At 26.4% G+C, this 17,866-nt stretch overlaps 1 protein-coding gene across 3 annotated transcripts in view; it reads left to right on the plus strand.

Annotated features, from left to right (window-relative positions):
* Positions 1–17,588, plus strand: part of LOC145969968 (cytochrome P450 4C1-like) — a 76,834-nt gene extending 59,246 nt beyond the window's left edge. For all 3 annotated transcript variants that reach the window (XM_083096307.1, XM_083096308.1, XM_083096309.1), the window contains 9 exons: positions 10,605–10,793; positions 13,166–13,235; positions 13,610–13,733; positions 13,810–13,867; positions 14,687–14,781; positions 15,842–15,910; positions 16,499–16,661; positions 16,930–17,106; positions 17,172–17,588. In XM_083096307.1, the coding sequence (XP_082952433.1) occupies positions 10,605–10,793; positions 13,166–13,235; positions 13,610–13,733; positions 13,810–13,867; positions 14,687–14,781; positions 15,842–15,910; positions 16,499–16,661; positions 16,930–17,106; positions 17,172–17,344 (1,118 nt within the window). In that variant the 3' untranslated portion in view covers positions 17,345–17,588. The remainder of the gene's footprint in view (positions 1–10,604; positions 10,794–13,165; positions 13,236–13,609; positions 13,734–13,809; positions 13,868–14,686; positions 14,782–15,841; positions 15,911–16,498; positions 16,662–16,929; positions 17,107–17,171) is intronic.
* Positions 17,589–17,866: the final 278 nt, after the last annotated feature.

Below are 17,866 nucleotides of genomic sequence, written 5' to 3' on the forward strand. Positions count from 1 at the left end.
TCCGTTGTCTGCCAGGAAAGCTACTTTTGTGGCTTTAAACAAATCTCAAAATTCTTCGCAATGCACTGCAAATTTCAATGTGTTAATATAACTTATTTCATTTGTGTAATTTCCAGAAAACACGTTTATCCATGTTATTTAAATACATATAAATGTGTAATGTATTAATTTTATACGAATCTTACGTGTTATAATGAGAATATGTACTCTCTAAAAGTGAATCAGTGAAAATATCACTAATTTAAACAGTAAAATAAGATTTCACTGAGAATCAGTGAGTATTTTACTGATTTTCAGTGGAAACGCTTATTTTTTTGTTATTTTATCTTATATCTCACTGATTATGGTCAGTTAAAATAAAATTCACTGTAAAACCAGTAAATTTCACTGTAAAACCAGTAATCGCTAGTTCGTTCGTTTACCGCTACGATCGCTATCTCTCTCGTATTTAGTTTTAGTTATAAGAATTATATAAAGTTTGCAAAGAGCGACAGATAAAATTAAAAATATTACTTCGATTTAATTTCAGATGTTAAATCGATCTTATGAGTCGGACAAATAAATGTCTGGCGACTTAATGAAAATTATTCGTTCGTTATCTATTTAAGATAGCAAGTTCAATATGCATGTAATATAAATAAAATAAAATTTTTGATATAATAAATATTTAGTAAATATATATAAATAAAATTTTTAATTTTATATGAAATAGATAGAGAGATGAATTGTAGTTTAATATTACTGACAATAACGAAAGAAATATTACTGATTGAAACAGTCAAAATTATTAACTAATTCTTTCAATAAAATATCACTGATTTACAGTGCTGTACTTATAACTGCTGTAATTAGTGACTATTTACTGTTTTTCAGTGATAATACACTGATTCACTTTTAGAGAGTATGGAAACGTATAAAAAAATAACACACTTCTTTATTCAATGTTTGGGACGTGTTATAAAGAGGCGTTTGTTCTTGATTTACACGTCTCAGCAGCTTAACACATTTAATGACTTACACAGATATCAAAATTATACAAATTGAAACTACATATATGTAAAATTTTTAATGTATATATTAATATTTCTAATAATATTATTATATAATATTATTATATAAATTTCTAATAATATTAATATTATAAATTATATTGCTTTGATTTTTTAAAGTAATGTTTACTTATAATAAATTTACAAATAATTTATTAAATATTATATTCTTGTCATGTATGATAACAATAAACCCAGATAGCACACGGTCGTTTTATATACGTTTCTTAAACGTATCCAACATTTTTTAACCGTAAAGCATTAATAAGAAACGTTCCTATAGAAATGCTTTTAAAACCATAGTTAAGGAAATGTATTTTTCACGTTTCTATAGACAAAATAAAAATTAATTTTAATAATTTCAAATTAATTTAAAACTATATATACATATGTACATACATATACATATACATATACATATACATACATACATACATACATACATACATATACATATATATATATATATATATATATATATAATTATGAAAACTATATTAATTTCTATTTACAAATATATGAATAAGATCACTAAGAATCAGTATTTCATTGAACTCTAATAGAAACGCTTATTTTTTGTTATTTTATCTTATATCTCATTAATTATAGTCAGTGGAAGTAAAATTTCACCGCAAAATCAGTAATCGCTAGTTCGTTTGTTTACCGCTACGGTGCGCTATTTTTCTCGTACTTAAGTTTTAGTCATGAGAATTATATAAAGCTTGCAAAAGACGACAGATAAAATTAAAAATATCACTTCGATTTAATTTCTGATACAGTTTCAATAGAGGAACTTCAGATATTAAATCGATTTTATAAGTCGGACAAGTAAATGTTCGGCCAATAAACGAAAATGATTCGTTCATTATCTATTTAAGATGCATGTTCAATACGCACCTAAATATAAATAAAATTTTTAACTTTATAGTCTTTTATTAAAAGAATGTATCTTATGAACATTTTATTTTTTTTAAATATTTTATTTTATTTTTCCAACTTTAATTTTTCTATTTTTCTCTAATAATAATCATTTAATTTTAATTCCAAAGTTAGATATAAACTGATAAGGTTATTTAGAATAAGAAAAAATATATAATGTGTATTTCTTTGTAAAAAATATAAATATATTTTTATAAATTTCAAACAAGCACTTTATTGTAATGTACCATTAATTTGAAACCTATACATTTTAAATATATTAAATTAATGCATTTAAATATGAATAATTAACACGTTTTAATGTATTAAATTAAAATATATCAAGTGCATAAGTTATGCAGCAGGAAACGTATAAAAAGGGCTTCAGCTAATTTACACATTTATACGTGTAAATATAACATATTAAGATTTGCAGTGTACTTACCTTATCGAAAAGTATGGGTATTTGTTGTTACACTTGCTACGACTCGCGATTACAGAAGAGAGAAACACGCAATATATACACGTATATATATGTGCGGTACACTTAAAATATTCAAAACGTTTCATAAAAACTGGAACTAAACGAACAAAAAAAATTGTTTTTTATGACAACAAAAAGTAATATATATAATAATTTATTATCAGTGCTACAAAAACAAATGATACGCTTATGCAGCTACAGAGGCGTAACATTATACTGCAAATCTTAATATGTTTTATTTAATAAGTTTTATATAAAAATATATATATATATATTTTATATATATATATATATATATATATATATATATACAGGGTGACCCATTTTAACTTAGGCAGCCAAATAACTCGAAAAATAAGCAAGATAGAGAAAAATGTTTTAGACAAAAGTTGTATGGTTTCGAGGGGGCCATAAGATGGTATCATTGGTTTGACCATGAAGAGTCATTTGAAGGTCACGTGAAGGTCACTTCAATTTTTTTAAATGGAACATCCTATATATTTTTGTACATTCTTGTAGCTCATCTCGAGAGCTTTCCAAAACACTATAATTAAGTACATTTCCGTTAAGTACTTTTTGAGTTATGAGGCTTGAAATAATTTCTTAATTTTACATAAACCGTAAAATATCTTGTAAAATATTCATTTTTCGATTACCTTACCTTAATAGTTTTATGTACAAAATAATGAAAGGAATCAATTGGTGTAAAGAAAACACATAGTTGTTTCGAAGAAAAAATATGTAATTTGCAATTAACAATTCCATATTTTTTCTTAAAAACAACTATGTGTTTTCTTTACACCAATTGATTCCTCTCATTATTTTGTACATAAAAGTATTAAGGTAAGATAATCGAAAAATGAATATTTTACAAGATATTTTACGGTTTATGTAAAATTAAGAAATTATTTCAAGCATCATAACTCAAAAAGTACTTAACGGAAAGGTACTTAATTATAGTGTTTTGGAAAGCTCTCGAAATAAGCTACAAGAATGTACAAAAATATATAGGGTATTCCAATTAAAAAAATTGAAGTGACCTTCACGTGACCTTCAAATGACTCTTCAAGGTCAAACCAATGATACCATCTTATGGCCCCCTCGAAACCATACAACTTTTGTCTAAAACATTTTTCTCTATCTTGCTTATTTTTCGAGTTATTTGGCTGCCTAAGTTAAAATGGGTCACCCTGTATATATGACAAAGAGGAATTAAAAAATTAATAAATATATATATATATTATATATATATATATATATATATATATATATATATATACACACACACACACACACACACACACACACATTCAATATTCGTTTATAAGAATTGTATGATATAATTTTTTATATAAAGAAAATGTGGAGAATATTTTCTTACAACTGGTAAGTATATAGTATATATTTATCAGTTATAAAAAATATCTAATATAAAAAAGTGTAAGAGAAAAATGTTTAATACTGCCACCCGTATCGAGATATCGAGAAGCGAGAACCGTCATCCGTCACCGCGACGGGCGACGTGACAGCATTAAATATTTTTTTACAGTCTTTTTATATTAAATATAATGTATAACTATTTATGCATTATATATTTATTTTATATTATATTACAGATAGTAAATATATAATATATAATATTATATTTATATAGTCTGTGTATATAATCGAAATTATTAAAAGATTTTTTGTTTACGTACAAATATATTGATGACTAAAAAGATTATCCGTTTAGAAACAATAAGAGAAAAGTATCGATAAATATATAATAAGCTAATATGATTAGAATTAATCAGTCCTTAATAAGAATATAGAGGAAAAAGGTAACAATTTCATACAAGTATCTTAATATTACAAAGCAATATAATAATGAATGGTGATTTTCCACACCACCCATGAGGTACCACCAATGGTGCGTTAGGTTTTTTAAAGTGGACCTTTGCCTTGAGCCATATTTTACCACTCTTATATTATATATTATTTTATATTTTGTTATATTTTATCAAGAGACACGGTAGTGTCTCGCGCCAAGTTCATGCGAAGCATTAGCGCGGCACTCCGTGTATCTATACGCGAGTCGGACAGTTGAGAGTAACTCAGATTATCGGATTTCAATAACGGCTGAACGGATTGAATTCTTACTTGCCTTAATCGATAGAGCGGGTTTGAATTGTATAAAGAAAGTATCTTTATTTTTGTGCTGCATGATCTATAAACGGAGATATCATGACGCAAAATCGAAATATGAAAATTTTCAATTAAGAAACGTCTTTATCATCATCATGGTCATCAACACAACACATAGAAAGAGAAAACGTACATTTCCTACTCTCGACAGAAGATTGCGCTAATGACGCTTTGCGATATTTGCGATATTAATGACATGTGTCATATGTGTCATTAGTGACATGTATCATTAACCGCATTTTGAGTAGTGATAAATAATAAAGTGCAAGTTAAATAATAAATAATTAATAATTAATTAAAAATTCGCAAGAGCCAGTAAGGTATGATAATTGAAACGCAAGGTAAATAAATATATCTATTTTACAAGCCAAATATAAATATATATAATATAATAATAATAATATATATATATAAAATATATATTATATATATTTATTCTATATATATTTTTATATAATTTGCTTATATATTTAAAAAATATACATATATATATATATATATATATATATATATATACAGGGTGACCCATTTTAACTTAGGCAGCCAAATAACTCGAAAAATAAGCAAGATAGAGAAAAATGTTTTAGACAAAAGTTGTATGGTTTCGAGGGGGCCATAAGATGGTATCATTGGTTTGACCTTAAAGAGTCATTTGAAGGTCACGTGAAGGTCACTTCAATTTTTTTAAATGGAACATCCTATATATTTTTGTACATTCTTGTAGCTCATCTCAAGAGCTTTCGAAAACACTATAATTAAGTACATTTTCGTTAAGTACTTTTTGAGTTATGAGGCTTGAAATAATTTCTTAATTTTACATAAACCGTAAAATATCTTGTAAATATTCATTTTTCGATTACCTTACCTTAATAGTTTTATGTACAAAATAATGAGAGGAATCAATTGGTGTAAAGAAAACACATAGTTGTTTCGAAGAAAAAATATGTAATTTGCAATTAACAATTCCATATTTTTTCTTAAAAACAACTATGTGTTTTCTTTACACCAATTGATTCCTCTCATTATTTTGTACATAAAAGTATTAAGGTAAGATAATCGAAAAATGAATATTTTACAAGATATTTTACGGTTTATGTAAAATTAAGAAATTATTTCAAGCATCATAACTCAAAAAGTACTTAACGGAAAGGTACTTAATTATAGTGTTTTGGAAAGCTCTCGAAATAAGCTACAAGAATGTACAAAAATATATAGGGTATTCCATTTAAAAAAATTGAAGTGACCTTCACGTGACCTTCAAATGACTCTTCAAGGTCAAACCAATGATACCATCTTATGGCCCCCTCGAAACCATACAACTTTTGTCTAAAACATTTTTCTCTATCTTGCTTATTTTTCGAGTTATTTGGCTGCCTAAGTTAAAATGGGTCACCCTGTATATATATATATATATATATATATATATATATATATATATATGTAATTGTTAATTGCAAATTACATATTTTTTCTTAAAAACAACTATGTTTTTTTTTACACCAAATGATTCCTCTCATTATTTTGTACATAAAAGTATTAAGGTAAGATAATCGAAAAATGAATATTTTACAAGATATTTTATGGTTTATATAAAATTAAGAAATGATTTCAAGCCTCATAACTCGGAAAGTACTTAATGAAAACTAACTTAATTATAGTGTTTTGGAAAGCTCTCGAGATAAGCTACAAGAATATGCAAAAGCATATAGGGTGTCCCATTTAAAAAGTTGGAGGTGACCTTCACATAACCTTGACAACACTATTCGAGGTCATAATAATGTTGCTGTGTAATGCGCCACATAAAACCCTATAACTTTTGTATGAAACATTTTTTTTTAAAATGCGTATTTTTCGAAATATTAAGGGGTTTCCACACTTTTGCTAAACCCTGTATATCAAGTGCATATAAGTTATGCAGCAGGAAACGTATGAAAAGAGCTTCAGCTAATTTACACATTTATACGTGTAAATATAACATATTAAGATTTGCAATGTAATGTTATGCCTCTGTAGCTGCATAAGCGTATCATTTGTTTTTGTAGCACTGGTAATAAATTATCATATATATTACCTTTTGATGTCATCAAAAACGATTTTTTTTGTTCGTTTAGTTCCAGTTTTTATGAAACGTTTTGAATATTTTAAGTATATCGCACATGTATATATACAGGGTGTTAGAAAAGTCTAGAAACGGTCAAATATCTCGAAAACGAAACGTTTTTGAGAAAAATGTTTCGAACCAAAGTTGTAGGATTTCAAAACATCTATTTACTGGTGCTATGAGTTTAACCTTGGGTGGCGTCGCGTCGCCAAGGTCAGAGCAAGGTAACCTAGAATTTTTTAAATGGAACCCCCTATTTTTTATTACTTATTCTTGTAGCTTATCTCGAGAGCTTTCCAAAACACTATAATAAAATATTTCTTGAGTACTTTTCGAGTTATGAGGCTTGAAATAATTTCTTAATTTTACATAAACTGTAAAATATCTTGTAAAATATTCATTTTTCGATTATCTTACCTTAATATTTTTATGTACAAAATAATGAGAGTAATCAATTGGTGTAAAGAAAACATACAGTTGTTTTTAAGAAAAAATATGGAATTGTTAATTGCAAATTATATATTTTTTCTTAAAAACAACTATGTTTTTTCTTTACACCAATTGATTACTCTCATTATTTTGTACATAAAAATATTAAGGTAAGATAATCGAAAAATGAATATTTTACTAGATATTTTATGATTTATATGCTTTTATGGTTTATTCTGCTCTTCAAATGGCAAAAGTGAATCGTCCATTGCGTTTATATCTTTGTCCGTGTTCTTTGTTTCTGTTTTATTTTTATTAGATATTGTTATATGTACTTCGGATTCTGCGTGACGATAAACGTGCGATATACCACCAATTATAGATTTATTACAAAATGAGCAAAGAAATGAATATATGTCATCTGACACTTCACGTAACCATGGTTTAAATAAATCAATTTCTAGCCATTGTTGTTGAAATTTATATTTTTTGCATATATTTTTATGTGAATTTCCATTATCATTATTTGATAAAGATAGAGTATTTTTATTTTCTTTATTATTTTCTTTATTATTTTCTTTAATATTATTTTGGTAACACGCAGAATTCGCATGTTTTAAAACATATGTATTGCACGAAATATTTTTATTACATACGATACAATGATAAAAGCTATCATCAGAAGATACTTTACGTATCCAAGACTTAACAAGCTTCTTGAAAACTTCGCTTAGGTTTCTTCCTTAATTCATCATTCATTTTTATGTACAAAAAGAAATTAAGCAGAAACAAAGAATTAAAGAAGAATGTGTGAAATGAATGAAAGAAGTAAAGGATTAAAATATAGAAATTTGAAACAATCAACAAGGACTCACTCGGGATTGTTTCAGCTTCTTGAATCAAGATTTCACAAAGCACGTAAAAAAATACGTTTACTTGCAAGCACAGGGCGACAAGATTATCTGATAGAAATCCCGAAAAAAGAGAATGGCATAAAACAAATAAATCGGGATGAAACAAATGAAACGGTATGAAACAAATGAACAAACAATTCATTAAAGCATCGAGCACGGCGAGCATAAGACACACGAGATCATTAACATAATGTCTCGTAAGTAAATAAAGTCATTATTTGTAGAAAAGTATTAAATAATTATAAATTAATATAAAAAAATTTAACCTTTCTCTTTAATTGTCTATATAATAATAATTTATTTTTTACAGGAGAAATAAACGAAGAAATGGGCGCGCTGCATCTCAACGAAAATGTGCAGCTGCAAGATGCTGCAAATATGCAGCAACTGTTGCAACAAATATTGCAACAGTTGCAACAAGTGCAACAGCAGCAGCAGCAGATGCAGGCGCAGCAGCAGCCGCAGCCGCAACCGCAATCGCAATCGCAGCAGCGATGAAAAGTATGATATATAAACTTTTTGAACCTATAATAGGCAAAGGATTAGTCACAGCTCCTGGTAAGATACTTTTAGTAACATAAAATTTAAAATTATTCCTATAACTATAGTTTACACATAATAAAATTATGTAGTTTCATAACTACAATTTGCATAATAACATTATATAATTTTAAAAAATCCTTTATAACATACTTATAATATAATTATTACTTGCATTCTTATATAATATATACTTATATTTTTACTTTTGTTACTTTGACTGCAATGTGACAAATTTAAAATTATTATTAATTAAATTTGTTTTCAAAGTTTTTTAATATCAATGCTTTTTAATATTATTTTTATGTATTATATGTACATATATATATATATATATATATATATATATATATATATACAGGGTGACCCATTTTAACTTAGGCAGCCAAATAACTCGAAAAATAAGCAAGATAGAGAAAAATGTTTTAGACAAAAGTTGTATGGTTTCGAGGGGGCCATAAGATGGTATCATTGGTTTGACCTTGAAGAGTCATTTGAAGGTCACGTGAAGGTCACTTCAATTTTTTTAAATGGAACATCCTATATATTTTTGTACATTCTTGTAGCTCATCTCGAGAGCTTTCCAAAACACTATAATTAAGTACATTTTCGTTAAGTACTTTTTGAGTTATGAGGCTTGAAATAATTTCTTAATTTTACATAAACCGTAAAATATCTTGTAAAATATTCATTTTTCGATTACCTTACCTTAATAGTTTTATGTACAAAATAATGAGAGGAATCAATTGGTGTAAAGAAAACACATAGTTGTTTCGAAGAAAAAATATGTAATTTGCAATTAACAATTCCATATTTTTTCTTAAAAACAACTATGTGTTTTCTTTACACCAATTGATGCCTCTCATTATTTTGTACATAAAAGTATTAAGGTAAGATAATCGAAAAATGAATATTTTACAAGATATTTTACGGTTTATGTAAAATTAAGAAATTATTTCAAGCATCATAACTCAAAAAGTACTTAACGGAAAGGTACTTAATTATAGTGTTTTGGAAAGCTCTCGAAATAAGCTACAAGAATGTACAAAAATATATAGGGTATTCCATTTAAAAAAATTGAAGTGACCTTCACGTGACCTTCAAATGACTCTTCAAGGTCAAACCAATGATACCCTCTTATGGCCCCCTCGAAACCATATAACTTTTGTCTAAAACATTTTTCTCTATCTTGCTTATTTTTCGAGTTATTTGGCTGCCTAAGTTAAAATGGGTCACCCTGTATATATATATATACAGGGTGTCACAGGTATTATCCGTCAAATAAAAACCATAAATAGAGCTCGCTAAACTAAACTAAAAAGTCCTATATCATTTTGCAAACAACCACGTAAAATTTCGAGATATTAATTAAGGAAGATCGGCTAATAAGCGTACAATTGGCGTGATTAGACAGTCGGCCATTCCAGCGAGGACAACGCGGAGTGATCGGATTGTATTTTTGCAATATTCCCACGCGGTTTTGTAAGAAATTTTAATCACTTTCTAGTCAAATAATTATTTTTCAAATAAAAACCATTTTTAACATTTAAAAATCAATATGGTCCTTATTTGAAAAATAATTATTTGACTAGAAAGTGATTAAAATTTCTAACAAAACCGCGTGGAAATGTCATAAAAATACGATCCAATCACTTCGCACCGTCCTCGCTAAAATGGCCGACTGCCTAATCACACCGATCGCGCGCTTATTAACCAATCTTTTTTAATTAATATCTCGAAATTTTACGTGGTTGTTTGCAAAATGGTATAGAACTTTTTAGTTCAGTTTAGCGAGATCTACTTATGGTTTTTTTTTGACGAATGATACCTGTGACACCCTGTATATATATAAATACACACACACACACAAACACACACACACACACACACACACACACACATGTATATATATATATATATATACATACATGCTTTCTTCATTTATCTTCTTTAATATATCTTTCCTATAATATTTTTTTCAGTACCTATATGGAGAAAACATCGAAAAGCTATTGCATTAAATTTTAATACTCCAATATTACGAAACTTTTCGGATACATTTGTCGATCAATCTCTAAGTTTAACAAAGGAACTTAAAAAGATCGGATTAAATGGAAAAGAAATAGATCTTTCCCATTATATCTTCAAATATACGCTTAACATTATATGTGGTAAGGCCAAGTATTTTTATTTAATATAAAACATCTGTATACTATATTTGTTATTATAAAAGTAAAAAGAAATCAAAAATTTTGCAAGAAATAAAGAGAAAGACACGTAAATTATACATTAAGTATAATATAGTATAATTTGTATTATTTTATTATTTGCGTGCGTACGTGCGTGCGTGCGTGCGTGCGTGCGTGCGTGCGTGTGGGTGTGTGTGTGTGTGTGTGTGTGTGTGTGTGTATCGTGTGTACATAGAAAGAAGAACAAAAATTTAAACAATATAAATTATTCCACAGAAATAAAATGTTAATCATATCAATGTACAATGTACATATATGTGTATATATATATATTTCTAAGGTAATTATGCATAAAAAGGGCCCACCTTCGCACAAATGTGTTATTGACGTATGTTGTGAAGATGTTATCCCTGATTAACATTCTAAAGGTTTTAGCCGGCGGTCGTTCTTTATTCAAAAGTTATTAACAAATAAATGTGAGAAATATTGACATAAAGATTCTACTTTATTTGTTCACCGATTTGCTTTATTTTTAAATATGTTATAGGGGAGATTTTCCCGAGTAATTTCGTATATATATATGGTATATAAGGGTCGGATTCAAATAGTTTTGGAGATATAGGCTGAAAAAGGATAAAAATAATAAATACAAAAATAAGGTAAACCTTCCGAAAACCTTCGGAAAACCTACCTATATGAAATAATGGGTAAGAATACCCAATTTCTACGTATTTTTACCTCCTGAACACGAATATGAAACTTAAAAATAGTGGTCGAACTCGCAAGTCGAAGAAAAAAGGTAAATTAAAGGTAAATAAAAAAAAGGTAAACAATTTAAATTTATATAGAATTTAATACAATTTAATACAATTAAAAAATATCACAAATGTATGTGTACACACACACACACGCGCGCGCGCGGGGGAGGTGCAAGGGGGGCCTTCGGCCTCCCTCCCGCAACCGCCCCGCCGGTAGGGACGCATTGCGAAGAGTTCAATCACAATGGATATATGCTGTAAGTTGTAAAGCGAGGTCCACCTTGCTTACCGGCGGGGTGGTTGCGGGAGGCGGGGCCGAAGGCCCCCCTTGCACCCCCCGCGCATGTGTGTGTGTGTGTGTACACATACATTTGTGATATTTTTTAATTGTATTAAATTGTATTAAATTCTATATAAATTTAAATTGTATTAAATGTATTTAAAATTATTATTTTTTCATATAACAACTAAAATAGTAGGTTTATGAAAAAAATGCATATAACCTTTTTTGTAGAGTTTCTCAGCGGCTATATTTTTTGCTTAAAATTTTTTTCTCAAATCAATATTTTCGGAGATAAAAAGCATTAAAATTGTGAAATTCTTTTGTTAATAACTTTTTAATAAACAACGACCGCCAGCTAAAACCTTCAGAATATTAATTAGAGATATGACCTTGACAACATATGTCAATGACATGATTTGTGCGAAGGTGGGCCCTTTTTATGCATAATTACCATTTCTAATTTGAATTATCGCCAGTATTAATTTAATCCAGAGTATTCTATAGGGGTTATATTGTTCATATCACTTTTTATAGAAATTTTGTGCATATAATTGAAAAAGACAAACATATGCAATAGAACATATGTAATCGAAGCATATGTAATAGAAAAGAACAGAAAAATAATTATGATGGTGTTCAAAACATTTTTTAAATGAAAATATTCATATTAGCATTTTTGTAATATTTCTGTTTATAGGACACATAGAACACAACTACAGATATTTTTCTTAATGAGACTAAAGCTATTGATTAAGTCTATTAACATTGACTCAATAGTTATTGAAATATGATAATCGATGATACTTCTAAATGAGCAACTCGCATATAAGTTGCTGCGAGTGACTTTATTAATGTGTTTCATGATTTTTCAGTTCTTATGTTTGTTACTTTTGAAAACATTTTAATGACAGTATATGTAAAATATGCTGCAAAATATTGTTCAACATAGTAAATTAATATCGAGAATATTGAAACAATAAAAATAATGAAATGCATATAATTTTACTAAGTTGATTATTATTTTCAAAAATATTTGGATAACAAGACATTTATTTTTTATTTTAATATTTCATATCATATTTGTTTAGGGAATGCATTGTATAAAATGTACAAATCAAAATTATTACTCAATTACTATAATAGTTAATATCAATTAACTAAATAATAATATAATAGTTAGTATCAATTAACTAAATAATAATATAATAGTTAATACCAATTAACAATTAATATCAATTTATAATAGTTAATATCAATTACTATAATAGTTAATATCTTGAGTAATGAATTTCTTTTCATGTGTCATAATAAAGCCACAATGACGAACGTCAAACCAGAACTTCTCTCAAACCAGATCAATCAATGTCTCGAAATAAGTGCGAGGTAAAATAATATTTTATATTATTGTTTCTCTTTTTTATGTTATTGTTTTTTAAAATAATTTTTTTAACCTGGACTTTTTACAATATTACTTCTTACAATATTAAAGTATATGCACAAATCGTAAAAATAAGTCTATCTGAAAATAATTTGTAAAATTCTTTAAAAAATTGCACTTTCAAAAGAATTTTTTACAAATGTATTTGCAAAAATGATATTTTAAATTAAATCTTTATTATAAATAATTTTGTTGACATATAACCAGGAAAACAATATTTTTCTTTTGCTCTATTTGTGGAATTAAATTAATTAAATATATTCTTATATTTTATAATATAGAATATTATTTTAATAGAAAGATGTTGTATGTGTTTTAGCACGAAGAAAATTTTAACATTAAGGTTACGGATGTTTTTGTGTCCTGATTTCATATTTAATCTGACAGCTGCAGGACGAAAACAAAAAGAAAATATAAACATTATACATTCTTTTATAAATAAGGTAAATATTGTGAATATTAATAACGAATTAATTTTAACTTATATTTTATACTTACTCATAATTTATTATTTCACAGTTAATACAACAGCACCTAATAAATGCACAGAATAGCAACATTAATAATGATAAGACTCGTAAGTTTTGTCTATGGACGTACTATATGGACGTAGTATATTGACTCCGCATGCCCTTTTTTGTCTATCTAATTGAGTGAAGCCAACATCTAGAAAGAGAGCGAGAATAGAGAGCTTTTTCGTCTCTCTCTTTCTTTTTGTTTTTTTTTTTGCAATTCGTCTGCGCAGAAAGAGACAAAGTCTGAACAGAAAGGTTAGATCATCTGTTTCTTTCTATATGTTGGCTTCACTTTTTTGGCCATATGCGGAATCCTTGTATACTACGTCTATGGTTTTGTCTACATTTTATTTGTATGTTTTCATTGTTGTTACGATGCAAGATTGTAAATGATTTTTTTCAGCAAAATAATATTTTTCAAAAGCTTAAAACTTTATTAAAGTGCTTGCTTTCATTGTTAAAACGCTATTATAATGTTTAATTTTAATCAATGCTAAAGATATTTTTCTTTTTCTACGTTTATTTTTAATATTAATTTTCAAAATATCTAATTTTTCTTTTATATATACATGGCGTCCCAGAACACTACATACAAGCGCTTGTGAGGAAATAGAGACCAGTAAATTGAACAGAAAAGTCTTGTACCATTTTACAATTTTCGCAATATAACAGAAATATTAAATATTAAAATCGGACGAACGAAAGAAGCACTCAGCTGATCGAGCGCTTGTATGTAGTGTTCTGGGACGCCCTGTATATATACATATATATATATATATATATATAATATACTATTATTATATATACTTATGCTATGAGAAAATAATTAACATATATACACACATGCACAAAATTTTATATTTTTTTTTAATTTTATTTAGATAAAACACTTCTCGATACATTAATAAAAATGTTTGATAACGAGAAATGCCCGCAAGAAGTAATACGGCAGAATTTACTTACTATAATACTAGCGGTATGTAAAATATCTCTATATATTTTTTACATAATTATGTTTGTATATAAACAAATATTTGTTATATTATATATAAAAAGTTAAAAAAGAATTAGCCTAATAAGAGCTAAACACAATAAATAAATGCATATATATTGTGTAAATATTCTTTTAGATAATAATGTTTCGATGCTTTTGTATCGTATCTCTCTTCAGCATATAAAAATAAACACACTGCTACAATATAGCTAATATTATCTAATAAGTATAATAAAAAGATAAAAATCGATTACAAATAGTAATAATTAATAACACGGATTGCTTTACATTTTTTAACATACCATTTCGTTACATTTTTTTCGGAACAATTTAGACGTGGTCCGTGATTGGAAAATATTTTTATTTTACACTGATATGAACAAGTTACATGCCATCATTAAACTACATAAGGACTCTTTTTCTCAGCAAAAAATAAATCAAATAAAAATATGGTATATAAAATTTCATGTAAAGATTGTGATGCATCATATGTTGGTCAGTTAAATAGATAAAATATTAAAATTACGCATTTATGAAGATTGTATTCATATTAATAACGACACTTTACAATATTCTGTGATAGTCAAAGAGCATTGAATTACTTCTTTTTTTTAATTACAGTTGAATAGGATAACATTGAAATTTTGGATATAAAAATTATTTTAAGTAAAAATTATTATGAGATCTGTTGTTTATTAAGCATCAGAAAAATAGAATCAATCGACATATAATACCGAATGTCTTTACCATGTATGCTGGATTATTGGAAAATTAATGTTAAACGAAAATTTAAGTGTCCCTATGTGTTTATTTTTCTCCCATCGGAAGAATTGAATTATTATTAAAGTGAAATTTTGCATAATTTAAGTGCATTTATTTACTACGCTTTCTTCTTATTAGTTTTATTCTCCTTTCCGATTTTTTTATATTCAATATATATAGGTATATATATATATATATATATATATATATATATATGTTTTTAGTTGTTTATTATCAACGAATCATTTAAATTAACATATAAAAAATTGTTATTTATTAGGGGTCGGATACAACGGCAATAACATTAAATTTTGCTATCTTTATGCTGGCCTTGCATCCACATATACAAGTAAGTATTTATTAAATTTATTCGAAATAATACAATTAATTATACATTTAATACAATTAATTCGGTATAATAAACGAAGTAAATGCAAATAATACAATTTTCAACGACGAATATAAAAAAATTTTTCTAGTAATAATCAAAGAATGTTCTTTCTCAATAAATTCTATTATTTACGCAAATAATAATTCGCTCAGAATCTCTTTTGGCATATTATATAAATTATAAAATAATTTCTAATGATGTTAATAAGATTAAATTACTATATTAAATTACCATACTTTGTTCAAATTGTAACTTAAATTTGGTTAGTATAAACATTTTTTTCAAAGTATGTTTATAACAGTTCAGCAAACAAGAAATATGTATAATATATGTTATAAACTCATTACAAAATTTGCTTAAATAAAAATTTTGTGTGTAATGTTTCTATTAAATTAAGAATTTTAATACAGCATAAAATGCTATCATCTGCATTTCAATACCAAACTGATAAAAATTCGTAAATATAATCAATAAGATTACATCTCTCTTATATATTGTACATGTTTATATTTATATAATTAAATATCTTATTTAATTTTATAATAGAATAAAGTATATGAAGAAATTAAAGAAATTTGTGGAACTGATCCTGTTAAATATGAAGATTCACATTACATGGAATACTTAGATTGTGTAATAAAAGAAACAATGAGACTATTTCCAGCTATTCCATTAATTGGGCGGTCTTTAACTAAGGACGTAAAAATAGGTATGTTTTCAAATATTAAAATTCTATTACTTTATATGTGTGTTAGAATACATATAATCATTATATAGCTTAAGCACGAAAAACCATAATTTTTAAAGAATAATTACAAATATATTTTATTATTTAAAAATTATATTATATTATGTGCTCATTTTGTTTTTATATATAAACTACTTTTATATGTTGCCTTATATATACCATACATATATAAAATATTATTTTTTATATCTTTTTTTAACGTTTAAATATAAAGAGATATATGTTTTAGGAGACACTATTTTGCCAAAAGGCACGGAAGTTATATTGGTGATAATAGCTCTCCACCGAAATGAAAAGTTCTGGCAAAATGCACTAACATTTGATCCAGATAGATTTTTGCCAGACAAAATAGAAATATCACAGAAACATTACATGCCATTTAGTTATGGCGTAAGAAATTGTATAGGTGAGCATTAAATCACAAGATATTAAGATCAAATTTATTTATAATTAACTAACAAGTTTTTGCAGGTGGAGGTTTTGCTTTGTCATCGATGAAAATTCTACTAGCAACATTAATACGCAATTTCATATTTGAAGCGGATTCTAATATTAAAATCAATGAAATAAAATTGAACATGAATGTTGTTTTATCTAGCGTGAAACCTTTAAGCGTTAAATTAAAAACACGAGGTCCACACTAGTAAAATAGTATAAAAAGAAATATATTATGTAATAATTATGTAACAATATACATTTAATTAATGTATACATACATACACACACATATATATTATAATATAGTACATACAATAAAAAAGATATTCATTATATTAGATTGTAGTATTTGAATTTTCTGCGCATTATAAAAAGTTTTGTAATAGTATTCAATAGATTATAATTAAAATTTTGATTTTAGTAATTAATATTTTTTTGTCATATTTAAAAAAGATGTACATATATATATATAAGAAAAAATGCAATTGTTAATCGCAAATTACATTTTTTTTTTCGAAACAATTATGTGTTTTCTTTACACCAATTGATTCCTCTCATTATTTTGTACATAAAAGTATTAAGGTAAGATAATCGAAAAATGAATATTTTTCTAGATATTTTATGGTTTATGTAAAATTAAGAAATTATTTCAAGCCTTATAACTCGAAAAGTACTTGATGAAAAAATACTTTATTATAGTGTTTTGGAAAGATCTCGACATAAGCTAT

This window comes from Camponotus vicinus, unplaced genomic scaffold (assembly GCF_025532165.1).
Source record: "Camponotus vicinus isolate PSW18456_S1 unplaced genomic scaffold, iyCamVici1.0 SCAF_4, whole genome shotgun sequence".
Classification (NCBI taxonomy): domain Eukaryota; kingdom Metazoa; phylum Arthropoda; class Insecta; order Hymenoptera; family Formicidae; genus Camponotus; species Camponotus vicinus.